At 49.2% G+C, this 26,811-nt stretch overlaps 1 protein-coding gene across 2 annotated transcripts in view; it reads right to left on the reverse strand.

The window, feature by feature from the left end:
• Positions 1-26,811, reverse strand: part of Ptp36E (protein tyrosine phosphatase 36E) — a 79,985-nt gene that overhangs the window by 52,739 nt on the left and 435 nt on the right. Inside the window, exons 1-2 of one of the 2 annotated variants that reach the window (XM_011156220.2) lie at positions 26,804-26,811; positions 9,278-9,551 (exon numbers count right to left, since the gene is read on the reverse strand). The exon at positions 26,804-26,811 is cut by the window's right edge and continues 435 nt beyond it. In XM_011156220.2, the coding sequence (XP_011154522.1) occupies positions 9,278-9,548 (271 nt within the window). In that variant the 5' untranslated portion in view covers positions 9,549-9,551; positions 26,804-26,811. The remainder of the gene's footprint in view (positions 1-9,277; positions 9,552-26,803) is intronic. The other variant, XM_019845601.2, reaches the window with a different exon arrangement.

The following is a 26,811-nucleotide window of genomic DNA, read 5'->3' on the forward strand; positions in this document are numbered from 1 at the left end:
CCACCAGCAACAAACGTCGTTTGCGTCTTCTCGATGACGAAATGCGCTGCGTGCAGAGTAAAGCGTCGCGCGATTATCGGCGACGCGTCACGCCGCCGCGCGGCCGTATCGTATGCGGGTGGTTGAACGTTCTATACTCGCACTGTGCGGTCGCCGTGCAATCGCGTTTACTGAAGTCTGGCAGGTACAATGAACCAAACTGCGGACATAGTCGCGGCAATAAACATAGATGCCTCGACTTCCGTGAGTTCCCGACGAGACAACTTTTGTCTCGGCGCATTGACGCGCGGTCTATACCTTTATCATCAAGCGCAACTCGGTATCAACTTCCTGCGTCGGTTCGATACGTACGCGCGCGATGTTTTGGACTTATATCCAACGCTTTGTTTCGCTCGCCGGGGGAAAAGGTATCGATTATCAGCGAGAAAAAGGTGTACCGCACTCATGGATACTCCGGCGATTGCGAGAGGGTGAGTTCTCGCGCGCGTTTTGCTGCCGTAACGAGGAAATTCGATGAAGACCGAGGGTTACACGTGAGACGCGTTCATGTCGAGCCCCGAAGAGGACGATGGAAAGTAGAAGGAGTGAGATGTTCTTCTTCTCGCGGCAAACAAAATTTGCGACAAACATAACGACGTGACACAAACGATCGATATTTGAATATGCCAACAAATATTCGTCGTTGAATTTGTTGAGTTGAAAATTGACGATTACTACTCGGCACGATGTATTCGGACCCGCGAGATCCTTCAGAAGCTTTCGTGAGGCGTCCTTGTACTCCAGAAAATGCTCATTCGGAGATTTGATCGAGCGGCTCTTATCGCGTTCGCACACGCAGGCAAATAAGCCTTCCGCCTCAATTTTCGCGGCCGTGACAATCGGCGAGAATGTGTCCGGCGATGCGATGCGCGAACACACACTATTATCCCAGTAGCGATCGTCGAAATCGAGCGAGAGAACGAGAGGACGAGAGAGAGAGAGAGAGAGAGAGAGAGAGAGAGAGAGAGAGAGAGAGAGAGGGAGAGGGAAGGAACGAGAGAGCAGTTACGAGTATTGTGCAGTAATTGGCGCCAACAACAAGTTCGCATTTAGCATTGCACATCGACGTCTCGTCCCCTCCTCCTCCTCCTCCTCTTCAGAAATTTCGCGTTACAAATACGCCGGGAATGCCGAGAACGCGATTCTTTCGCGCGAGAATGGATATGGCCCGGGATAACAAGTGGCACAAATAAAACGCGATGCCACGGCGGGTAAATATAAACGCATACGAGCGTCTCTGAACGCGCAACGACCGTCGCGTTCTTAACGATCAGCCGTAATTTCGGGGAGAAAATGTCGTACGAAGCGAGGGCGCGGGAAAACGCATCTGTGTCGTGTACATGAGCTTTTGAATGGCGCGAGTCGTTTTGTTCGCGTCCTCTTTTGGCGGAAAACTAAAGGCTTCGAGAGGCTACTTAACGTGGAGTCCAGGTGGAAGTCGTCGCAGCGTTCTGTGATGAAACGTGCAATGTTTCATCACGGACAGCGCGATGTGAAATTCGACGCCGTGTCGGGCCAATCATACACGCACACACGCGCGTGCAGGATGTTGCACTGTTGTGATTCCGATTGAATCATTAGTGATTTCCGTTTACCGTTTTCAATTAACAGGCACGGTTTATCGACTCTTTCCGCGCATGTTCGGGGAGAATAAAACATTCCGTTATTTCCGTCGGTTATTATTTACGATCCGATCGAATAAATTCCGGTGCGGACGACGCTCGTTGTTGTATCTTGTCGAGTGTCATTCGTGTAGAGAGGAGAATTTAATTGCGTAATGATAAATTGATACACAATGCTTTCTTTCCTCCTTTCGATATAATGATTTTAATAATTATACGACGATCTTCTTTCTCCTCTCGGATTTATATCTGCGCACTTTCTCTTCCTCGTCTCCGGAACGCACGGAACTTTCGGATTCGTGTCGAAATTCACGAACGGTAATGTGCGCGCAATTATGCTCGCGTTCGAGCGCTGCACACAGCGATTGGTGTGTCAAGTAAGATAGACGCGAGCAACCTTAACCGGCTACGGTTTATTTATAAAGCGCTCTTGAAACTGCGCGCGCGGCAGCGAAATATTTTCGTTTTATCTCCACGTCCCAAATCCGTTTCGCGAAACTCCGAGATACGACGTGGCCGTCGTCGTCGATCCGACGGCGGGGAAACCCTCGAAGTTATTTTCACCGGTCTGCTCATTTGACGCGGTGCGTTCGCCGCCATCGATCGGTCGTCCCCAATCATGCCTGTCAGAATCACCAATTTGCAAGGAGAATCAATCAATCTTACGGAGTAACGAACGCAACGGAGCAATTGTGCGAGCGTTATGAATCGTGAGATATCGGAATCGCGGGCGATTCGCTTCGACGTGAACTTCGGCTTTTCACCGATCAAACGCCGCGGGGGAAACGCTCAGTCGGGTAATACAAATCGGTACCGGCGATAATTGAGTCGGATCGCCTGTTATTATTTCACGAAATACGAAGGGATTTCAGTAGACGTTCGCGGGAGTCTCCGAGGAGACGCGAGAGACGCGAAAGTCTGCGCCGCGGAAAGCAGTGTTTTGCGTTTCTCTCCGTATTCTTCTCGTGCCTTTGGGAATCGCCGGATTTGCGCCGGACAGCAAGTATTTGCCCTCCTTCTTCCTGTCGCTCGCGGACGGATATTCGGTGAACCTCCGTTTCGGGGGTATCTTGCGGGGGGTGGGGTGGGGGGTGGGGGGAACGGGTTAATAGAATCCGAGTATGGAGCCGGTGTTCGTTCGAATAAACCGGTCGTTTAAGTGGCCGTGCAAATAAAAGTGTGCCTTCAGTTAATTTTTGTGCGCCGCACGCATCACCTTTTGTCTCGTGTTTCCCAGCGGGATATCGTTTGGGCGTATAATGCGCGCCTCCACTAGATTATGCGGCGTACTCGATATCCGTAATCACGTTAGATTGAGTTTGCTCGCGCCGAATTGAGTTTTGTTTGCGCCGGAACTGCCGGCATTGTTTGACGCTAAATTATTTTTCGGCGCGAGTACAAAACTCGCGCTCGCACTCGCGGAGAATAAATCGCCTGTCGCTGGCGCGCTAATTGTTTGGCGAATCGTTATAATCGCGAGCCCAGCCGACCCGCTCGCCGCGCTAACAAAAAGTACTCTTCGAGCAAACGCCTCGCGTCACATTGCGCGTCACGACGCGCATATCTCTTACCCGTATGATCTCACACAGTTTCCGATCGGAAAAGCGCGCACGCCCCGTGTGCGATTTTTTTTCATCGGATTTGTGAGTACCGGCGTGTTAACCCGTCAACAGAAGAGAAGGATAGACAGGAAAAATGGAAAGAAAAATATATCGAATTTAATCCCGATACTTGCCTCCCCTTCCTTCATTCCCTCCTTCCTCCCTGCCTCTCTTTCGCTCTCTTCCCGGACTTCGACCAACGTCCCTGAAGGTTTCGTTAAATAAAAGGGAAAAAGAGAGAAAGACTCGTCCACACGTATCGCGCGCGCGCGCGCGCACGTGCACTCGAATGCGACGAGCGGAAAGGTCGAGAGCTCCGGCGAATTCCAGCATGGTCGTCACGCAACACGACGCGGTCCTCGTGCCTGCGTTTCGTATTCGGTTCACGGACGTAAGTCGGCTGAGTCAGCTCGGAAAAGCATCGCTTTATTTTCGTTGCGAAAGAGCCGCTCGTCAGCGGCGCGGGCGTCGTCTTCGTCGTCTTCGTCGACGACGGCGACGGCGTAAAGGACAACGCTCGTGGCAGTAGGCCGCCGCTTGCATTTGTGTCAAGATCAACCGATTCTGTGCTTGTTGTTGTGATAGCGCGACATCACCGCACCGGCGACGGTGGGCCGAATGTGATGCAGCCGGTGTGCGTATATGCGTATTCCATTTGTGCGTGTCGGTTCGCACGTCGGTTTAAAAATATCCGACGCATCCCCGTTTCCTGAGCGCCGCCGCGCGGCTCAGAGAATTCGCTGCCTCGGAGCCAGATGTTGGGCATTGCCACCGCGATTCGAACGAATCTCTGGCAGTTCTTTTCAATGTCCCGTGCCCCGCGCCCCGCGCGACGCGTTAACGTCGTCGTCGTCGTCGTCGTCGTCGGTTCGACTTGACTTGCTTTCGCATCGCTTCGCTTTGTTTACCACGAGACGCGCGCGCGATCCGCTTCTTCGCCTCGATCCGCGGCTTCGAATTAGCGTACGCGAGGCGCCATCGTTGCGCGCAAAGTACGACGCTCGATTTGGTAAATATATAGAAAAGGGTACATCTCACCGATTTTTGTCATTTTGAAATCTGTTATAAAGGATGAAATTCTGAGTGACTTCTCCCAATACAATGATATGGGGGTCGCTTATAGTTTCTGAGATATTTGACTTTAAAGTTTTATAATTGTACGTTGAAGTATATTTGAAGTAGACAAGCAGTTTTCATTCACTTTAAATATAGGAAACAGTACATGTAAGTGAGAGAGGGGCTTCGCTCCTTCCCCACACCCCCTCCCCGAACAAATCCTAACTTAACCTAACTTATTGCATCTTTGTATATTTTTGGACATTGTTGAAAAAAGTTCTCTTAAGATCTATCACCTGGCTCAACTTAACTTATTATAATATCTGCATATAATTAAGGTATTGTAGCTTTTAAGAAGATCTCTTTTCAACATCGCCCAACAATATATAAAGATGCAATAAGTTAGGTTAGGTTAGAATTTTTTTGGGGAGGGGCGGAGCCCCTCTACCGCTTATATGTACTGTTTCCTATATTTCTATGTATACATTATGTTTGGATTAACTGTTTGGATTATGTCGTAAATAACGTCAGCTTATGATCTCCTGGAATTTAATTCCAGGAGAATCAAAATTCAAAAATTTTTAAATCAAATATCTGGGAAACTATAAGCGACTCCCATATAGTTGTATCAGGAAGTCACTCAGAATTTCATCTTTTATAACATAAAATTCAAAATAAAAAAAAACCGGTGAGGTGTACCCCTTTCTATATATTTACCTCTACTTCAAATATACGTAGACAATCTGAAAAGTTCTCGACCTGACACATACCTGGCATTAGAAACTGTCAAACTATAATTGTATTGGAAAGTGGCATTCCTGATATAAACCTGTGTAAAATTTTATTCGATTTGTCAAATCATTCGAGTAGTAGCACCAGTTGAAAAAAACGTTGTGCAAGATGGATACCGCATTTGCTAACAATTGACCAAAAACGCATTCGAATGCATATTTCTCAAGCGTGTGTGGATCGTTTTAAGCAAAATAAAATAGATTTCAAGCGTCGTTTCATAACTGTCGACGAAACTTGGATCCACCAGATATACACCAGAGCGAAAAGAACCTTCCGAAATCACACTTTAATGATGGTATTGAATTATTGGAGAAACGTTGGAATAAATGTAATTGAAGTTTCAGGAGATTATATTGAAAAATAAAACATATTTCACGGCAAAAAAAATTTTCTTTCATCGTTAGGCCGAGAACTTTTCAGACTGCCCTCTACTTCAACGTACAATTATAAAACTTTAAAGTCAAATATCTCAGAAACTATAAGCGACCCCCATATAATTGTATGAGGAAAAGTCACTCGGAATTTCATCCTTTATAACATATTTCAAAATGAAAAAAATCGGTGAGACGTACCCTTTTCTATATATTTATCCTCGATTTAATCTACCTCTGGCCCGCTTATACGATACATCCGAACCATCGCGCGGTTTCAAATTCTTCAAGTTCTGTCGCTCGCTCGTGCTCTCCTCGGCGGAGGAGAGACTTTTCATTGTAACGCTGCAAAAATGCATGAGGCCATTTATAATGCTTACAAGGACAAGTTTCCATATCTCTGAAAATAAAGGCGATGAACACACGAGCCCGCGGAGTCGCGCCTAAGGTGCACGCTCTCGCGGCCTTCTCCGAGTTACATGGAACGCATCGACGTTTTATGTCATGACGAACTGGTCTCAGACGGTAAAGTTAGATGTATCGTTTCAGCCCCCCTCGACTGCACGTATCTTCGCACAGTGCGACGCAACGACGTCTTAACGTAAAACTCGAGGATGCTGAGCGCGTCTCAAGTACCTTGCGCTCGAAACGAGCTTTAAACGTCGGCGCTTTGTGCCGCGCATGCGCGCGCGCGCGCGCACGTTTCTTTATTCAAAAGGAACGATCCAAGTGGCCTAAATGCCCGTAGTCGCACACGCATATCGTGCAGGCTCTTATCGAGACGCCGCTCGCGGAAAACATGCTGAGCAGAAAGAATCACACTGTGTGTATGTGTGTATGTGTGGCGAGAGAAAAGAAAGAAATGAAAAAAAGGATGCACGCGTCGAGGTGCGCCCGTACGCGATACAATGGGCGGAACGTGTAACTGGCAGTGTTATTGTCTCGCGCGATGATTAACGCGTCTCGGCCACATTGTGCATTCGCAATGCACCTTTCGAATGTATAAAATGACAATGCCATTCACGCGCGTCGACAGGGGGAAATGTTTAGCCATTGAGAAAAATATGCGTAAGTCCCCGCAATAAAAGCGGCGGAATAAATGGCCCTCTCTAGCGTCGCTGGGAAACGCGAGCTTGCGACGGCGGCATCATTTCCCGTCGACGACGACAACGACAACGACGACGACGACGACGACGACGAGGAGATTCATCGCGGATCGAGCGTTTCAAATCCGAGCGCGTGACCGCGCGGCCGGGCCTTCTTAATGACTCTTCAAGACACTCTACTCCTGCGAGCTCCGCGAAGGTGGAGGCGGGTTAATTGCTTTTTTCGCCCGACGAGGGCAGGTGTCGAGACGGATATACGAGTAGTTCGGCGCGACTGCACGCGCGACAGATAAGCGGCCCCTCGACCTCGTTATGAATGATATTCTCGGCGCCAAATGTTTACCTTGCCGCGCGCGCGGTACACTGATTCCTCGTCGGTAGCGACAGCTCAAGCATACCGTGCGCGGCTAAATTTACGTATCCGTGTCATAAACAATCTTCTCCGGTCTGTTAACAATGTGGTTCTGGCGCGCCGCGTTTTGCACTATCATGCGCTCAGGTTAGGTTACGACTTCGTGGATCGCGAAACGCAGCAGCGAATGACTCCGATGAAAGTGAAGTCGCCGTCGATTTTTCAGCTCGAATTTCTCGCTCATCGATCGACGGTCGCATTGATGGCCGGGGATTCTCACGGACTAATCGTCGCGTGAACTGTTGTTATCGTTGCTTTCAACTCGGCTCGAAAGTTCGCTCGCCGCGAGCGAAAGGTTCTTTATGCAACTCAAACGTCGCATTAACAATGCGACCTCGACCGACGAGAACCGCGCTGGTCGACAAGGATACATTGCGTGCTCCGTATCGCGCGGTTACCGCATTCGAAACTGCTGATTCAAAACCTCGAGCCTTCATCTCGGATACGGATTGGGAGGCATGATGTGTGTGTGTGTGTGTGTGTGTGTATGTGTGTGACGCGAGCCGTCGGTATTACTCATGTTTACGTATTGACTTGCTAATGATGGCTATTTTGCTATTCAGATCGACAACGAGATCCACCGCATGTCGACGACAAAAAATCGAACTCTTTAAAATCCAACGGGACACTAATCGCCAGCCAGAGAATCTCCCTCGGCAGAGATTGTTACGTGTGGTATATCCGACATCGATGCGTATATCTCTATCTTCTCGTGTAAGAGCGAGGGAAGAAGAAAGAGCGAGAATGAGAGGAAAAGATCATTGTACATTTATTCGTTCTTCACTTGTAGAAGCGTCAGAATTTATAAGAACATTTGTGTTCGCACTTCAGAACTCCGCGAGTCTACTTGTGTATTTTCGGACGATCCCCCCCCCCCGCGTTGAATGAAATATCTTTCACACAGCGCGTGAAAATCTCCGGATTCTTTTTTTTTTCGAAACGCCTTTGACCTCTCGGAAAGTACCGTAAGTTTCAGCACGATCTCTCGAAGGTCTCGAGAGTTCCGAGAATATTTAGAGTATCTTGGGTCCCCTCTCGAGAATCTAGAGTGCTTGCAGCTGGAAAACTACGAGAACGTAATGCCGTGGAAGTTTCGATTCCCGGGCGCTTATGAGTACTGGGGAATTGAAGCTCGGGAATTTCGGCACGTTCGAATAAAACGTCGAACAATGCGTCGTCGTTGACTGTCTGTTGGCGATCAGCGAGAAAAGAGGAAAGAAGAAAGAAAGTGAAGACACAGAGGCGGCTTTCTCTTTTAATATTAGATGCGAAACCGTCGTGAGCGAAAAAGTTCTCCATAACGATACCGCCGGGGTGAAGAGAAAGAGAAAGAAAAGGGGGAAGAGAGAGAGAGAGAGAGAGAGAAGGAGAGAGAGAGAGAGAGAGAGAGAGAGAGAGAGAGAGAGAGAGAGAGAGAGAGAGAAGGAGAGGGCAGCTAGGTCGACGCTAAAAGCTTCTAATACGTCTCGAAAGGCCTCGAGAGGGAACGTTCAGCTTCATCGAATTATGCGCCTGATGTTCTTTACCAAGTGTCAATTGCGCAGTCGTGTCGAGTGGAGCCTTTGGATTCGAGGTGGCCTGAATGCATAAAATTTATTTCCGCGTAATGGAAAATGCATTTGCGATATTCGATGGAAAATTCACGGGATTTCATCGCGCTGATAGTGTGCAATGTCTCGCGCATTTACGAAAATAATACATCTCATTCGGTTCGAATGAAACATTCGTTTTCGTCCTGGAAGCGATTCTCATTCTGCCCGCGCCGTATTTATGACGATCCGCGTTGGGAGAGTAAATGTGAATTTAACGTGCAGGACAGAGGAAAAATTTACAAAGCGCGTGTAGAGCGATCAATTCGGATCTGTGTCGCGTCGCGTTTAACGCGACTTTCATTAATCATCAGACACATACACGGTATAATCGAAGTTTGCATTTTTCAAACGAACACCGCAAGTGCGGATCACGGTTGATGTCAATTATTTTTTATTACCTTTCTCAGCCTCAGATGTTATGCAAATTTATACCGCTTGTAATTCGTTTCGCCGCTCGTTACTGCAATTCGAACACGTTCGATCGCGCATGTGAGGTATTCTTGATGAGGGAAAATAGAAACGTATCAATTAATCGAGATCTTTCTCCCGAACGTCTTTCACCTTTCGTTCCGAATCTAGATGTTATTATCGTTGAGAAGATTAGGTAGAGGGCGGAGGGGTTAATTGGGAGTACCGTGGGGCAGACCAGAGCGATTCATCAAGGAGACAGAATCGAGTCAACTCACTGAACGAGATGAGACCGCTGTTGAGCATCGACAGCTTGATCTGACAGGGAATGGAAGCGAGACTCCGTCCAGGATTTAGATGACGCTTCCTGGGCGGTTTCTCCAGTGCCCGGGGTGCGCTTCTGCTCCTGTGGTGATGATGATGCCTCCTGTGCGAGTGGGAATGCGAGTGGGAACCGGCGCCGGTCGAAGTTGCGCCCGTACGATCGGAGCCAATACTGCTCAAACCAAGAACACCGCCGCCGGTCGACTGTGTTCGCATGGACGACATGTTCTGGAAAAGCGAAAGAGAAAAGCGGAATTAATGAAAACGCGGGCGCGACCATGACGAGCGGGTCGATCTCTATCCAGTCGTTGCGCGGTTTATTTCGTGCAGCTTTTGAAACGTTTGAAAAAATACTCGCCGACGAGCGAAATGTCGCGCGCATCGCGCGCGAGAGACATAGGAAGAGAGAGAGAGAGAGAGAGAGAGAGAGAGAGAGAGAGAGAGAGAGAGAGAGAGAGAGAGAGAGAGAGAGAGTCAGTCGATTTTCATCATTTTCATTTGATATTACTTTTGATTTTTATTCCTGCATGGAGTAAAAAATACACGCGTTATTCCGGTAGCTTTGCACGGGGATGTACGCTCTCCCAGCGAAGATCGACTTAAAATCCATTCTTCCTGGTCTCCCGCTACCAGCGTGAGCACCGAAAAAATATTGAGTATTAATATTCTTTCAATATTTACATCCCTTCTGCATACTGTATACTCAAGAACCGGACGTGTTAAGCGTCAGTCGACACCGATATCACATATACACACACCCCGCTATCCCCTGAAGGATTAGCATTGTCCTCGCTGCGATAATGCCGCGTGTCTCTCTCTCTCTCTCTCTCTCTCTACGAGCGCTGACAGTGAATCCGACGTGGCGTTCGCGAGCTCGTTGTCGAAGCAGCTGCAACATCGCTCGAGACTGCGAGAAGCTTTTCTCGTATTTCCTATGGATCGTGTTTCCCGCGACGTTAATGCGCTCGCTTGGAAGATTCTCCTCGGAACGCGCATATACGTCTTCGGGATGTCGCGCGAAGGGAACTCGTTGTTCTCGATCATTTTCCAGAAGATCCGTCTCCTTCTCTGTGCGCGTTTATGCTCGCCGAGCGCACGCTAGCGTGCTCTCCGAAATTTCAGCAAGCGAGCCGCAACGAGTGTCTAAAAGCGGCCAGCTTCTCGCATCTTTCGACTCATCGCGATCGCTGCACGCGACGTGGCAGAGAATAGAGAGCGGCGGTTTAGCCAGCTGGCAACGTGACGCAGAGAGGGATAGTTAGGTTTTCCTGCGTTTTCTCGTCGCCTATATTTATCGATGTCGCGCGACGTAATAAGTTAATAACCCCTTAACACGCGCTACCGATGACTGAGAGCGGTGCGAGTTTGAGCGCCGGTACTGCGTTTACCTTGGGTCTCACGAACGTCGGGAGATCGAACGGCAGGCGAACAGTCAGAGGGGGATGCTTGTTGTTATGAAGTGGAAACGTTGATTTCCAATTAGCCGAGAGTTATCGCAGATATTCGCGTATATACTCGTTGCATGAGCTTTTCCCTTGTTCCATTTCGTCTTACTTTATTGTTTCAATCTGACTGATCATTCTCGTTCGTCAGTTCTCGTGTTGCCCGCCTTGCGATTTGCGGCGCCTGATTACTCCGATCGTCGTCGCAGCTTTTTCTGCCGCGGTCTTTGTGAAGCCATCTCAAATTAATATTCGCGCGATGACATTATTGCGCCTTTGATAAATTTATTGCTTAAATCACAATTGCACGCTATAGAGTCCACATACCGTATAATCCAGGTAGCGGATAATGTCCTACCGCTCTTTTTTTCCGTCACTGCGCTCTCAGTCAGTAAGCTCTCGTCTATTCGTCCTTTCGCTTTCCATTAGTAGCGACGTACTTTTAATCGCATTAGCATGCAGGAGAATCCGAGAAATAATGCCATTAGAGTAGTCCAAGTCCCGTCTCTGCTATCTACGATAACTTTATAAATCGATACTTAATGAAGCATGGTAAGTATATTAAAAACGTTAACAGATACAATTCTTTCTCTCTCTCTCTCTCTCTCTCCCCCGCCCTTTTCCCGCTCGCCGTTCTCTATCTCCCACGTGACATGGAAAAATTTATATATATCTGTTGTTCTCTCTTATTAATATATAAAATAAAGTTGTTAAATAAAAGGAAATAAGTTATCCTGAGCTTTAAATTTATGAATTACGAGATGGATTTGCAACTTGCGGACTAAGGCAAAATTATCTCGCGGATTATTTACATGGTATTATTAATGCGACGTGCAGAAACTGGTTCGTTTCAAACAGTTCGACAGCACGCTAAGTTTCTCTTATTCATTTTCAACTAGCGCGGATGATAGTGTTCGGATTATCTCGCCTCGGGCTTACACGCTCAGGCAAAGCTCTGAAGAGGACTTTGCGGGGACGAAGTTTCTTACGAGAAGAGCTTCGTAATAAGTCTCTCATGCAAATCGCTCAAGGTATTTTAATCTTTCAAAGCCGGCAACGTCAGCGGGCAATAACGGCCGTCCTGGCAACAAAATGCGCACGATGCGCTCTTTTGCTTATGAACGAATCGATGATTTTCGGGAGGGAGACCGGAGACGCGCTAAAAGCAGCGAAATACTAACACAAAATCTATTTTATGCGACTTTCATGCGTACGTCTTTCTCCCTTTCTCTCTCTCTCTCTCTCTCTCGCTCTCTCTCTCTTTCTCTCCCTCGAGATCTCATCTCGCCGGGACGCATGCGGTGGCGTCCTTCGCGCGTATAATTTTCACGAAAGCGTCGTACATTACACACTTGGCGCCAAACTCCACCACGTCTCCCGATTTATCGCAAGAAATTGAAGAAGTCGGACAGAAAATTGGGATAGCGGCGTGGTTTGCTTCTTGTGGAAATATTTAAATCGCTGTAACTGGAGCACGCATCGCGCGCTCCAAATTTTTCAGCGTGTTGAGTGGCCGCCAGTCTCGATTTCTCTCTTTTACAAAAAAAAAACAGAGAAATACAATACACCCTCGAGGCCCGTCAGTGGGCAAGACGGTTCGGCGCGGACTGACGCGCCGATGGCCGCGTATAATTATCGAATTACATCGCCGATACGGGCAAAGTTTAATCCGTCACCGTGTCGCGTCTACTTCGAAGCCCGATGATGGATGTTCGGCGTTCTAATGGCTCGGCACCGCGTACACCATTGTGTCAGCGTGTTGCGAATTCCCGCGCGAGAGTTATGACTGCTCGTTTGTTACGTCGCGATTGAATCAGTCGTGCGCTCCGCACCGCTCTCGTGCTGCTTCCGGCGGATTAAACGCACAACGGAACGCACCGCGAAGGAGCATACAGGCGACGCGTAATCGCGCGCGATTAAACCGCGGCTCGTGGTTACGCTCCGTCGGCCGCAATTATCGAGGTTCCCGTGGAATTTCTGCGTTTCCTGCTTATCCGTCTTGTTTCTCGCCTCTCTTCTCTCCCCGCCCTCCGCCCCCCCCCCTTCGTGATCAATTTTTGCTCGCTCGTGCAATATCGCTGAAACCGAGTCACGCACACGTCGGATTATTCATAATGATTAATAACGTGCTCCCTCGACCGCGCCGGCAAGCGGCAGTTCATCGCCTCCTCCATCTCTCTGCGAGCGTTTCGAAAAGTTACTCCTCGCTATCTTCGTCGGGAGGTTATTCGCGATTCGATTCGTTGGCTGCCGATGCATTTCGTCGGACGTAATTCGCGTGCAGCCGCGTGATTTACCTTTCGGCGCTCGGTCGTATTATCGAAAAACAGGTAATTCTTCGGTCGGAAAACATCCGTGGATTCATCTCGAGGGAAAATACGTTATTTGTTGTGTATCGCCAAGCAGCGGAAAATTTCGCATTCCTGCCCTTCTCTTCGTCCCCTTCCGTACAGTCCTTCTGTACATCAATAACAACACACGTTGTGTAATGCCGCGCATCGACTGTCTGTCTGTTTATACGTTATTTGCTGTACGTGTGTTTTGCTTTCTTCCTTTCCTGTCTTCGGTCTGCCGAGTCGAGTTCAACCGTCGATGATCGGTCGTGTATCCGACCATATAGGAGTCGAGAGTGCGGACCCCGTGTTGTTTCTCGCGAATCGGTTTCTCGCGAATATCGGTTTTCTCTTGTATTTCTCTTAATGCGTAAGACGTAGATTGGATTGAGTCACAAGTACTAGGTGCGCAACCAAGTTTCCGGGTTTCACTCATGGATGGCGCTAACGACACATGTAATCGACATACATGTCTGAAGTTGTGTTTTTTTTTATAGCTTGGACATCTGTTAACAATAACCAGTCGTAATACCAACACATATCGCAACGCAAAAATATTTTTTCTAACAACGAAGATGTCGAGTTTTGTGCCAAATAAACAGCACTTGCGGGAAGCTTTGCTTTTCTGCTTTAACTTGAAAACAAGTGCAGGTGAAGCACGTCGTTTGCTTGAGCAGGCCTACGGCGAACATGCACCATCGAAAACTACCTGTGAAGATTGGTTTAAACGCTTCAGAAGTGGCGATTTCAGAAATGGCGGCACTGAGGACAAGGAGCGCTCCGGAAGACCAAAAACAATTGAGGACGCCGATCTGCAAGTGTTATTGGATGAAGATGATACGCAAACACAAGATCAACTTGCGGAGGCGTTAAACATGACTCGCCAAGTTTTCCAAACGTATTTCCAAACATGCCATGGGAAACATTCGAAAGGAAGGAAAATGGGTGCCGCATGAGTTGACTGAGAGACAGATGGAAAATCGAAGAGCCACTTTCGAAATTTTGCTTTTGCGGCATGAAAGAAAGAGTTTCCTGCGTCGAATTGTTACTGGCGATGAGAAGTGGATATATTTCGAAAATCCCAAACGCAAAAAATCGTGGCTTTCACCTGGCGAAGCATCAACATCGACGGCACGGCCAAATCGCTTCGGAAAGAAGACAATGCTCTGCGTTTGGTGGGGCCAGAAAGGAATCGTGTAATGAGCTGCTGAAAAGAAGCCGGACGAAACTGTCAATGGGCATCGCTACTGACAACAACTTTGTCAATTTGAACCATGCATTGCTCGAGAAACGGCCAGAATGGGGCACGAGACACGCGAACGAGTGATATTGCAACACGACAACGCTCCATGCTATCGCACTTCCATCGTCCAGGACACCATCAAAACGCTGAAATGGGATCTGCTACCGCACCCGCCGTATTCGCCAGACCTGGCCCCTTCCGATTATCACTTGTTCCGGTCGATGGTGCATGGCTTGGCTGGGCAACGCTTGGCCAATTTCGAACAAGAGCAAAATTGGTTGGATGAATGGTTTCGGTCCAAAGACGCGTCGTTTTATCGTCGCGGTATTCATGTATCGCCAGAGAGATGGCAAAAATGTGTAGCTAACGAGGGACGATACTTTGAATAAATCATTTTTTGTATTTCTCTGGAAATTTTCCATTTTTCATTGATCAAAAAAAGCCGGAAACTTAGTTGCGCACCTAGTAATTGCTCTTTCCTCCGCGTCGCGTCTGCGAATCCATTTGTGCATAAGACATTTTCAACGAGGTCTATTCTATCTAATACGTATCCGTCGTCGTGAACGATGACTTGCGCCATTGATTAACAGTGACTTGTCGTCCCTTCCTGCAAAACGTTCAGGGGAAATTAATCTTCTCAGCATCGTCTACTCAGGAAGTTATTTACGACTCGATTCAACGAATAGCTGGGCTAATACAGCTGTGCCCCTCGTCGGATCCGACTGGCTTTTTTTTTCTCCCATTTTCCCTTACGTACCGCGCAATCTGTGTAGGTCTCCATTTATCATAATAACCGACCGCTAACTATAATTAATGGTTACGTTACGCTACAACGGAATTAATAACAACAGAATAGGCGTCCGCTTGGCTTGCTTAATCGACCGAAACTAGGCGGCGATTTATTTGCCCGCGCTTTAGAATTTCGACCGCGCGATCATAGGTAAAATTATGAATAATCGAACGAAGGCTACATACGACATAAGCCAGGAACCGATCGTTGACGTGCTCGCTAAATGCAACCGTTAATCACACTGACCGGCTTAATTAAATGACGATTCTTTGGGCCGCCGATTCACAGATCATGGTACATCGCACGAATAGTTTCTTCGCATATCAATATTCTCGACCCGATAAAGCAGACCCGCAGTCCGTTCACTTGTTTGTGTGCGCATTTTCCGTTTACGTCGTCGACGTGCCATAAATTCCGGACTGAAAAGTACTTAATATCGAGCAAGTTGTCATTTCGTTTACCCAGAGACAGGCAGAGAGCAGCGTGAAAAGGGGAAAGCTCGGCCGTTTCTCTTTTTTATGTCCTCCCGTCGATATATATTGTGCTTGTCTACGGCAGCGTCGGCCCGGCCGGGCGGCGTCTCGGAGCCGACTTTATTTTCTCGTGTGACGTCCGGTCGGGCGGAACGGTGCAAAAATACTCGCGAGACGGCGAGCGCGAGAAAACGGTCGCGGATCAGTCACACGGAGACCGGACGAAAAGTACGCCGTCGAATTTCGCAATCGCAAGCGCACCACGGCCGCGTTACCGCGTTACGCAAGCCCGCGCGCCACAGCCGAGCTTAACCCGAGGGTGCGATTCTTCTCCCTTCATATCACGCACGTGTCGTGATTCACCTGTCGCGACGTTACGCCGTCATTACGACGCGCAAACTAGCATATACGGCGTATATATACGCCTGAATTAAATTCAATTTGGCGTTCAGTCATCTAACTTCTTGCCGGGCGGCCGGCTTATTTATGTGAGCCGCGACGGTCGTACGTCGTCGGCGACGTACCAACAAATGCCGCTTCAACCCTCGGAGAAGATACGGAATGCGAGATCAGTTAACAGCCACGCTGATTATTTCCGTGCTCAGCTCAACTTTCGATCAGCGAAGATACTTGAAAGAAGAAATTTCGCGCTGCGTATATTCGTTGGCTCGCGTCTCTCATCTTCTCTTCATTTCATCGTCTTATATATTTAATTACTTTTTTTTGTTACACGCAGTCGGTTACATTTTATATGTAGAGATTAATGAGCTTCGGCGATATCGCAGCGTCGATCATCGTGCGGCTGATTAAGCGTGTTAAATGATCCTTTTCTCGCTCGCTCGCGTTCCTTTCGTGCCAATTCCCGCTGGATTTCGCGTCGTCTCAGCGCGATCGAACTTTGCGACACATCGGATTTAACGGACGACGGTTCGAAAGCTCGGCTTTCCTCGAGGGCTCAGGGAATCGCAGCGTTTTATCGGCGAGGGACGCGATTTGTAATTCGAATACACACAAATCGGACAAATTCCGATGAGGAAGAGTCTGGCTGGGACGCTGATCTATTTTCACGAACTCATTCCGCAAGGTCTCTCCGGGTTCCCGTTGAGAGCGCGCGCGAGCGGCGCTTCCTCCTTCGTAAATTTGAATGAAACTCAAAGTTTCGCCCTCTCTCTCTCTCTCTCTCTCTCTCTCTCTCTCTCTCTCGGCGTTCTCTCGGGCGAGAATTATAATTGCTCCCCCATTTGCGTTTCGCTTCTATTTACATTCGCGGACGTGCCCCGGCAAAACTTTCGGTGACCTCCTACGTTTGTTTGTCGCCCGCCGAGAGAATGAGAGTGCACACTGGGGCACGCGATCGACTCGCTCTTTTCGTCCAGCCATAAGTAATCTCGCGGCGAATTGAGTAACGATGCTTCCGAATTAAATTATCCGTCCTGCTCGTATCGCGCTTACGCAAGCTGATGGGAACGAATAGCAAACGACAATTATTGTCGCACACTGCGACTTGGCAGTCGCAAAGGAATCGATATGACACGCAAAGTCTGATCGCTCCTTCGCGTCAATTGTACGACTTGATTTCACGAAGCGATAGAAGAGAAGTTATTATTTAGTCTTTATCTTTCACAGATGACAGATCGTAATGCGATCCGATTTCTCGTCCTTGTTCAAACAGCCGGACGGTACTTCCTGAATCGATGAAAGTTTCGTTTCATCGGAGACGCGCAGATCGGTCCCCAAATTAATTAACTTTCTTCGGTTGTCCTTCTTGCCGCTATTAATATTCCTTTGGTACTGTACTCGCGGAGGATCTTACGTCTTGCGGAGGCGGTTACTCGCAGCGCGAGGAAATTTAAAAATAAGCGCGCGCACACATTTCGAGGATTACATTTGAGAGGACGCGCGAAATTTCGCATCACGCGCGGAGGGGCGCGTGAATGTGAGAACGGCGCTTTAAAAATATATATTGCGAACATCGGTAAACAAGGAGCGTTTCGTAGTCGCGGAATAACTCGCGATGTTGCTGTGGAGCATTCGCGGATAACGGAGAAAGAGTCTAATAGCTTGCCGAGGAAAGTTTTCAAGGTTGCGCGTGGGCTTCTGCGTTCGTCGGCTATTTTTAAATGTTTTGCAAGCTGCTACCCCCGCCGAGCTCTATCTCTCTCTCTCTCTCTCTTTCTCTCTTTCTTTTTCTCTCTTTCTCTCTCTTTCTTTCTCTCTCTCTTTCTCTCTCTCTCTCTCTCTCTCTCTCTCTCTCTCTCTCTCTCTCCCTCTCTTTTTCTCGCTCGTCTTCCCCGAAGGTCGGTTATTGACCACCGAATCGGTCTCCGAATTCCTGTTCAGGCTGTTATCGCCGTTTCGCCCGATGCAAACGCGTCCAAAACGTGATGATGGTGTTGCCGGTTTCATTTCACAAAGAAAACAGAGAGAGCGAGAGAGCGAGAGAGCGAGAGAGAGAGAGAGAGAGAGAGAGAGAGAGAAAGAGAGAGAGAGAGAGAGCGAGAGAGAGAGCCGTGTAACGCTCGCGTTTTGCTCGTAACGATGCACTTCGTTACTTTCGCAAGCGCAGTATATTCTCAAATATTGCTGAAAACGCTGCGTAAGGATTCTCAGAAGAGCTCCGAGCGAAAGATTCGCTCGCTGCGATCCAATATTGCACAACTGTGCCTGATAAGGATTGAGCTGGGCGTAAAAGAGGAAAGAGCGAGGGATTACTGGGAGAATGTAACAGTTAATACGGGGTATTATTAAAACTATTCGAATAACGGATAACGGATATACGGATCGACGTTTAACTGTAATACCGTCCGTGATCCCGCGCGGCCGGCTCGCCGATAGCGATTCGATTCACGGCCGAGCTCATTTTAAAACTGATTTCGGCGGTAGCGCCGAGAATACTTTCGGAGAGCGGAATATTGAGAAATTCTTAAGATACAACTCCCTCAGTATATAAGTTCTCTCACGGTATCCTGACCTCACCCGGGCCGCAATGCGATCCACAAAATCAATATGGAGCGTGGCAAACAAAACCCCAGATGTTTGGCTCATCTTCAAGTCGACGCACGGCGACGGCAGTCATTTATTTATTCACGTCGCGCGCTATGATCATACAGTCCGGGCGAGATAGCATTTCCGTTGGATAAGATCAATTTTGATATTTCTTAAGACGTTCGTGCCGGCGCGAGAGAGCGGGGGCAGTCTCTCGCGCGAGACGCGCGTGTCCCGTATCGCAGAAAAATGATTTCGCCAGTGGAAAACGAGAAATTTCGTGTCATACAAAAGGCATGTCGTGTTATTGAATAAATGGCAGCACTTTTGAATCTTGAGGGTGACTGTCATTTTTCGTTTCCATCGATTTCGAGGAAAAATGCATCGTCTTGCGCCAGTAACTCGTGTGTGATATATTAACGTTTATCTATATAGCTGACCAGAAAATTTGCTTTTTGTTTCAGATCTGACGGAGATTGCGGCTACACGTGCGGTGTTGTGGTTCGCGTACGGTGTCGAGATATTTTACTATCGGCGCGATCGGCCTTTGATTCGTGAGTTTTTCACGCGCGGATCGTGAGAGTGGCAGCGTCCGATTTTATCGTGATGGACATTCACCGGACAAATTCATTAAGCGAACTCGTAAATTCTGTTTCGAGATTCGAATGGAAACCGCTTGTTGGATGTCGCTAGGATATTCGTAGAACATTATTAAACATACGAATATCAATCGCGTCGCGAGTGCGACAAAATGAAATGTAATCAACGTGGGATCATGTGTGAGCCGCTGTACGCGCTTCGGCGTATGCAACGGCGAGATTTGTTAATAGACCGGCCTGGTCGACATCGGTGAGTCTCATCGCGAAATGGTGAGTGTTAAATCTCAACACTCTCAGAGTGTAATTTAACATAGTGCATGCATAATAATAAATCCCTCACTGATTTTCAACGGACAGAGCGATCACAGCATTCTGCATTGCTGTGCCTCTGAATAATTAGTGTCTCCGCAGTTTTGGGACATGCTTCTTTTGTGACATATTATATGGACATTTTAATTATTTTAATTTAATGACTATATCTGACATTTATATGATATGGTACACATTCTGGCTGTGATATTTAATTATAATAATTATGATCGCCCAAATGTTATACACATGTAGCACACAGAATTGAGATAAATTAGTTATTAGGGATCGTTTATAACGCACATTTATTGAAACAAATGTTTAGTATGATGGCAGAATTGCGTTCCCAGCGGAGCACAAACGGCGTATTTTTAATCGGTTTATCGACGAATTACGCGTAAATTTTGACGGAGTGAACTGTTACATCATAAAATACATGGCCAACATGTCTGATCGTGTAACGAGCTAATCCACTGGGAGGGCCGTGCTGGAACCGCTCTGTATCCACTAGCTGTTATCCATAACTTCGTTCTGGGCGTGTCGCTCGCCGAAATCGCGTCGATTTATCCGTCACTTTAAAATTCTCGTGCGTTATTAAAAGCAAATTTATACGGAGAGACCCTTTTGCGAGGTCGACGTTGAATTCTCGAGTGACTGTTTATATTTTGACGAGAGGAATAGTGCTTTCGAAAGGCCTCGAGCTTAAGAGCGCTCGAGGCTTTCTCGTGTCGATTCGTAGACACCTCAAAGCGGAATCAGTAAAAGAGACAAGGAAAGAAAGAGAGAGAGAGAGAGAGAGAGAGAGAGAGAGAGAAACAGAGAGGCTGCTAAGTTTCGAGACCAAAGTCGGCTTTCGAGGCGCATGTTTTTAAATATATCTCCTCCATACGCGTTGCCTCGCGTATGAAAGTCGACGAGCGGCCGACGCCGACGTTGACTCGTTTTGAGCGGCAATTACGGTCTCCGTTTTCGTCGTTGAAAAATCGCGACCGCATTCTTCATTGACATGCCTGTTGCCGAGAGCGGGCATTTATCTATCGAGAGAAGGAAAATTCGAATTGTCCGCGATAATTCGGGAAATTTCCCTTTCACAAAAATTTTCGCGCTTCTCGGAAACGCAAGCTCGATGAAGCACCACGACTCGTATCACGCTCAGTCGAAGCGCAAACTAATTGGCACGGTTATGAGCATCACATCAAAGGACGTGATTAACGTTAGTATGCCTTGAAACACGATCGGAATAAGGAGGAGGCGTCGTGGTGCCGGCGTCGACGGCGTTAGCCGAAGCCGAGGGAAGGCGCGGAGCGCGACGCTGTTTGGCCGCAAGGGCCCTGTAAATTCCGGCGAATCGTTTTCACGCGCTAATTAACAAAACGGATTGCAGCCGGACTCCCCCGCAAGATGCATGCCACGCATTCCCCGGGCGATTTATCTCGGAACAATAACCGCGTAAATGCTTAAGCTGGAGAGTTACAACCCTCTCAGGTTGGCCGCTCTTAACGCCCGTTGTCGCTGAATGGCGGGCGATTTAGAGGCTCGCGTTAGTGTCCTCGCACCGCGCAGTACCGAACCGATTATCATCCGGAATTTGTAAAGAGCCGCCTGCGCAGACTTATATTTAATGGCGATACCGGTGATTTGCGTGACGCGTTTCCAACTCCACCGAGACTCGTGCCTTCGGCGCGCCGCTTCGCCAAGTCGCAGCTCCGAGCGATTATAACATGTGAATTATTCGTAATCATCGAGCGGCATGAATAATGGCAGATTGAGTCGCAAAATTGTAATAACGATCGATTATCTGATCGCTTCATTTGATTATGTTTTTCCCCGTGCATTAATTACTCAGAGGCTGAAGAGGCGCTTCGCGCGAGCTGAAATTTGCATGCGCGATATCATCGAATGCATGTAACAAACAACGATACCGTTCCGTTAATTGCGCGACTTATTATCATAATCCCCGCGGTACCGTCATCTCGACGTGATAATCGTCGAAATAATCGTTGGGCGAACGCGAGACGAACCCTCGGACGCGCGTCGAAAAGTCCGCGAGGGGAAATAAAAGTCGCGCTGATATCCCGTTACATTGTCTAATCCGAGCAATCCACCGTGCGATATAACCTTCCTTCCTGTTAACAGTTCGTAACGACCGATTGGGATCGGCATTCGCAACCCTCGTTACCGCAGAATTTTTCTTCGCGGGGTATCGCGCGGAAATCGGCGGTCCGCGCATGCCGGAGCATGCTTCTCTCTCCCCTTTATCTCCCTCTCTCTCTCTCTCTCTCTCTCTCTCTCTCTCTCTCTCAGTCTCTCTCTCTCTCTCTCTCTCTCTCTCTCTCTCTCTCCCGGGCTCCAATAATTCAAATCGCGCGTGAATCAGCGCGAAATTTTGCGAAATTCCGCCGCAAATAATTCGGCGGTAACAAGCCGGAGACTCGACCGGCGAGAAAACGCACAAGAATCGCCGTGGAATGCATGTAGGGGCCATATATATCGACATCTCTCTCGCGCGAACGAGCGAAAGCCGCACCGTGATAAATCAACGCTCGCGCGATATAAGACGGACATAAATAAAGACGCGTAAATAACTGGCATTTTTAACTGTCCGGCGAATCGCGTCTCTCTCTCTCTCTCTCTCTCTCTCTCTATTTCCTTCTCTGTGCCCCCATCTCTTTGCGCGCGCGCACACGATGCCGTCGGAAATTCATCCCCTGCGGAAAATCGGAAAATATACATCGAACACGAGCGCTAGCGCACGCCCCCACCCCCTACCGGCCCCTCTTATCGTCCTTATCTGCTCGCCCATATATCCAGACTATTTCTTCCCGTACATCGGTGTTCTCGCATTCGATATACTCGCCGCGGCAAACATAGCCGCTGATGCGAGTAAATAAGACGATAAATTTACGACGGCGAATTCCTACCCCCCGGCCCCAATAAACATACTCGCCGATTGCCAAATACTCATTTATCGTCGAGATAAACCCTTTGGACGTACGAATCCCTCGGAGCTGTCGAGGTCGCCGACGGGCGGGCGGTTCTTTCGCGCGCCCGCGACGAACGACGGACGATTTATCGCGCGAATCTCTCCGATTCGCCGCCGTCTTCTTTGTCGGCCGCACATCCAATCGCACGCGAAATATCGTCCGTCCGTTGCTAACGGCGGAATTTGTTAATATTCAGCGCGAGCAGCCGAGCAGCGGAGCGCGAGACTCGCGAGTGGAGTTTGCATACTGATAACGCTCGTTCGCGGCTGGCAGGCGAAACAATTATTTCGTTCTTATTGCCTTCTTCTAAAGTGCGCGCCTCTGAAATTACTCACGCAAACACTAGGCGGAGGATTTGCGGCCGGGCCGACAATCGCGCCACTTGACGCCGCTTCTCGCGCACTTTGGCGCCGCAAACACTCACGCGAGACTCATTGTTCGGGTTTCTTCTACTTCGGAATACCTAAGTCATGCTTCTACCACGCTAAAGTAATCAAACGGCGCCTCTTTCTCCTCCTCCTTCTCCTCTCCCTCTGTTTCCTCCCTCCCTCTTTCCCTGGAGAAAATGAAAAATCCCTTCTGAGATTCTGATATTCCGAGAGCGCGAGCGACTCTCGCGCAGCTCGCAATCTCGATACAAGTGCGGAGGTGATGCGAACTTACGCGTTTCACATCTGTTATATCGGGATATAATGTGAGATTCTCAGAAAACGCGAGATTCTTTTCGCGACTGCGCGCAATTCTGCGTGACGCGAGAGACATTGCAATTTCACGCGATACAACACCGACGGAGAGAGAGAGAGAGCTTCTCGGGGAGCGCTCGGGTCTCGTCTGTGCGAAATATAGAATGTCCACGAGTATCTAGGAATAGGTTGCGAGTCAAGTATTTCATATGTTACATCGGCGCGAAATATTGCCGACTCAACGAGGCCGTCACTATAGTCGCGAGCGACGGCAGTTTCAAGTTTTCCGGCATGCCACGAGAGTCACGCGTCGTTATTTTCACGGAGCACGCATTCGCGGCATTTAGGTGACGTGCAGTGCAGTAGCACGCGCGCAACGAGAACTCGGGTATTTTCTGCCCGAGAAGCCGTAAATCCCGCGACGAGCTCCAAGTCAAATCTTCGTCGAACGGAGCGCAACGCGGTCGACTCGAAAATTCGTATTTTTACCGGACTCCGAGCAAAACGTGCGAATAAAAGACGAGCGAAACAAGAGATGGGGGAAGCGGCAGTTCGCCGCTTTTTGAGCGAGCGATTCACAGCCCGTTAATCGTCGGCGAGACAAAAAGCACCGTCTCTCCCTCGACGAAGTGCGCATCTCGGCGGAATTATTATATTGCCACATCGTTGCACGCGTTATATTGTCACATTAATGTGGCACGTAATATTTATTAATGTCAAGATATCAATATTAATTATATTAATGCGACACATACATATATGTAGAGCGTGTCACATGAATATCATGCGCCGATCGGGCAATTTTAAGGACGAAAGAACGCACGAACTGTCACCGCGACACTGAATGTGCACATTGTGCACATTTGCACACGGTTATTCGCGCTGCGTTCCGCCGACCGACGAGACCCGCGTGTCATTGACGTGCGTGATAATGTGGTGCAACGGAGCCGTTGCACTTTTACGCGCGTCAGTGTCCGAGATTGATGTCGACGTGATTTCGGCGGGGCAGCGTTTCGCGCGCGCGCGCGCGCCGAAAAGCGCGGAAACGAAAGGACCGCCGCGCCGCGCCACGTCGGTGTGACACGACGTGCGGCTGCGATTCGACAGATCGACCGATCGATCGATCGATCGGACGCGCCGACGATTGTCCAGCCGACGAGAGTCGAAATTCGACTCCGAATAATTACCGCAGGCGCAGCGTTACGCGACAATCAGTCGGCTCTCGCGAGATTAAAAGAGTTAATTGCATCGATCGGCGCCGCGTCGGCGACGCTAAGCCCCGCATTTTTACCGCGGTCCGGAACAGGCGGTTGCTTCCCGCGCACGCTCCTGTTCAATTATTCCCGCGGGAATAGGAAGAGGAACCACGCGGGGGGGATCGTATCGAAGCTCCGTATGGAGGCCGTCTGCTGAGACATCCGAGCCGGCTCAATAAACGTCAGCGTGCGAGAGATCCCCGCGTCACGTGCCAGCATTCGGAAGCGTTATAATTCAACGGGGCGTAATTTTCGACGTCTACGACGAGCGCGAGATGTCGAGAGGGGAGAGAAGACGGCGGCGGCTAAATTTCACAACCGTTTCGACACGGGAGCGTCGCCGCCGTCGGCGCGCGGGGAACGCGTTAGTTAAGTCGGCCAATTTTTTATTCAGCGCGAACTCAACGCGGCGAATGAATGAAACGCGATTGCGACGCGCGATCGTGATGGCTGTCGCGCGACGACGGCGGCGGCGGAATCGTCGCATCGCTTAATTACGAGTGATAACTGCGCGTGGGAAATAGACGAAAAGTATAGCCAAGTTATAACCACGTACGCCGTATAATACATATCGGGCGGCACGAGGGGAGCATATTTAAAAGCCAATTAACGTTAATTGCACTAAACCTCGCCTCGCATTCCTCCCTTATTCTTATATTATGTCGTAGAGTTAGTTACTCAGAATTATGATCCGTCCCGAATGGGACGCTCGCGCCCGCTGACGAAAGTTAATTAATTAAGACCGCCGCGGTAACCGAGTCTAAAAGAATTCATTATGCTGACGGCGCTTGATTAAGCGACCCCGGCGAGGACTCCACGAGTCCTTTCTTTTCCCGCGACCATAGTCCGCTCGCGCTTGCGACGCGAAACAAACGTTGACGGAGGAGAACGGCCGGGTCTAGCAGCGCCGGGGTTGATCCACCGTCGCGCGAAATCTCGTCCGTCTCGTCCGTCTCTCGGCGGATCGACGTCGCTGGCGGTCCGGTGTCTGACCTTTTCTTGCGAGGGTGGCGCAATTTGTGTCTCTCTTCTCCTCTTCTCGAGATTCGTTAGCGCGACGAGGACGACGATGTCGCAACACGGTTCTGACATCGTTTTCCCCTATCTCTCTCTCTCTCTCTCTCTCTCTCTCTCTCTCTCTCTCTCTTTCTCTCTCCGCCCTCTCTCTTCTTTCTCTCCCTCTTGCTCCTCGTAATTACACGGTAACTTTAATTACAAGATTTCGCGATGGCCTGGCTCGTTCGCGGAAACGCGCGCTCCTTTACTGGAACATTGAAATTCCGCACGGCGCCATGCCGAGACTCGCGTTTCCTTCCGAGTCGTTTCCTCGTCGCCGTCGTCTTCTCGTCGTCGCTCTGCCGCGGTTACATCATCGTGAACAACGCGAAATCGTCGCGGAAGGAGGAGCACGAAATAGGCAGGGAGGGAGGGAGAGAGGGGGCGAGAGCATAACAAATAGTATCGTCGCGGAATTTACGACACCGGCGCGAGCTCGTCAGGAACTCGTCTCTTCCGCTTCGAGCGAACCGACGTGCGGAGGAATGCTGAAGTAGAAAATCAGAAAGGGCCAAGGAGAGGAGACACTTGGGAATGTCCAAGACCCGATGAGTCCCTGGCTCGCGTAGCACGGTAACTTTGAGATCGATCGCGTCATATCGAGTGTCAGTCTGGAAACGCGGCAGCGAGGAAAAAGAAATGTTGAGAAATTGAAAATCGCGTAAACACGTAAGAGTAGACTGAAAATCGTTCCTCGTCGTTGTTCCATCGCGCGCAAAGTACACGATTTCGACACGTTCGCCCCACGATCATCTGATCATCATGAATATAATCGCACGACCCGAAGCGATCGCTTCGAGAAAAAGCCGAAGAAACCGATTTCCCGCGAACTCGACTTTGCGATTTTGTCGTTCGCTCTCTCGCTTTCTCTCTCTCTCTCTCTCTCTCTCTCTCTCTCTCTCTCTTTCCCACTCCCCTCCCCTCTCTCTCTCTCTTTCGCTCGCTCGGTCGCTCGTTCGCACGCCCGCAGGTACCTGGCATAGCAACGCTCTTGAAGAAGCATGCACATTCCGCGCGGCTCGTTAAGCTAAAGGCGGAAACGTGACCGCACCGCCGAAAATACGCGGCCAACCAGTCACGTTCGACATTCCGTCGTCGTCGTGCAAGTACCACTCGGCTCGTTGCACGAGCCCAAACAATGCTCCGACACTTGCTCGGTCCGGCGCTATTCATCTCCCGCCTCTTGTTAGCTGTTTCGTCTTGCAACTGCGCGACGACAACGACGACGACGACGACGACGATGACGACGTACAACAAACATGGGTATACGCGAGTACATACACATACAAAGCAGACAGAGGAGGCACACCAGGTGACTGTAACATACCGTGCGAC

Source organism: Harpegnathos saltator, unplaced genomic scaffold (genome assembly GCF_003227715.2).
Source record: "Harpegnathos saltator strain DR-91 unplaced genomic scaffold, Hsal_v8.6 scaffold117, whole genome shotgun sequence".
Taxonomy (NCBI): domain Eukaryota; kingdom Metazoa; phylum Arthropoda; class Insecta; order Hymenoptera; family Formicidae; genus Harpegnathos; species Harpegnathos saltator.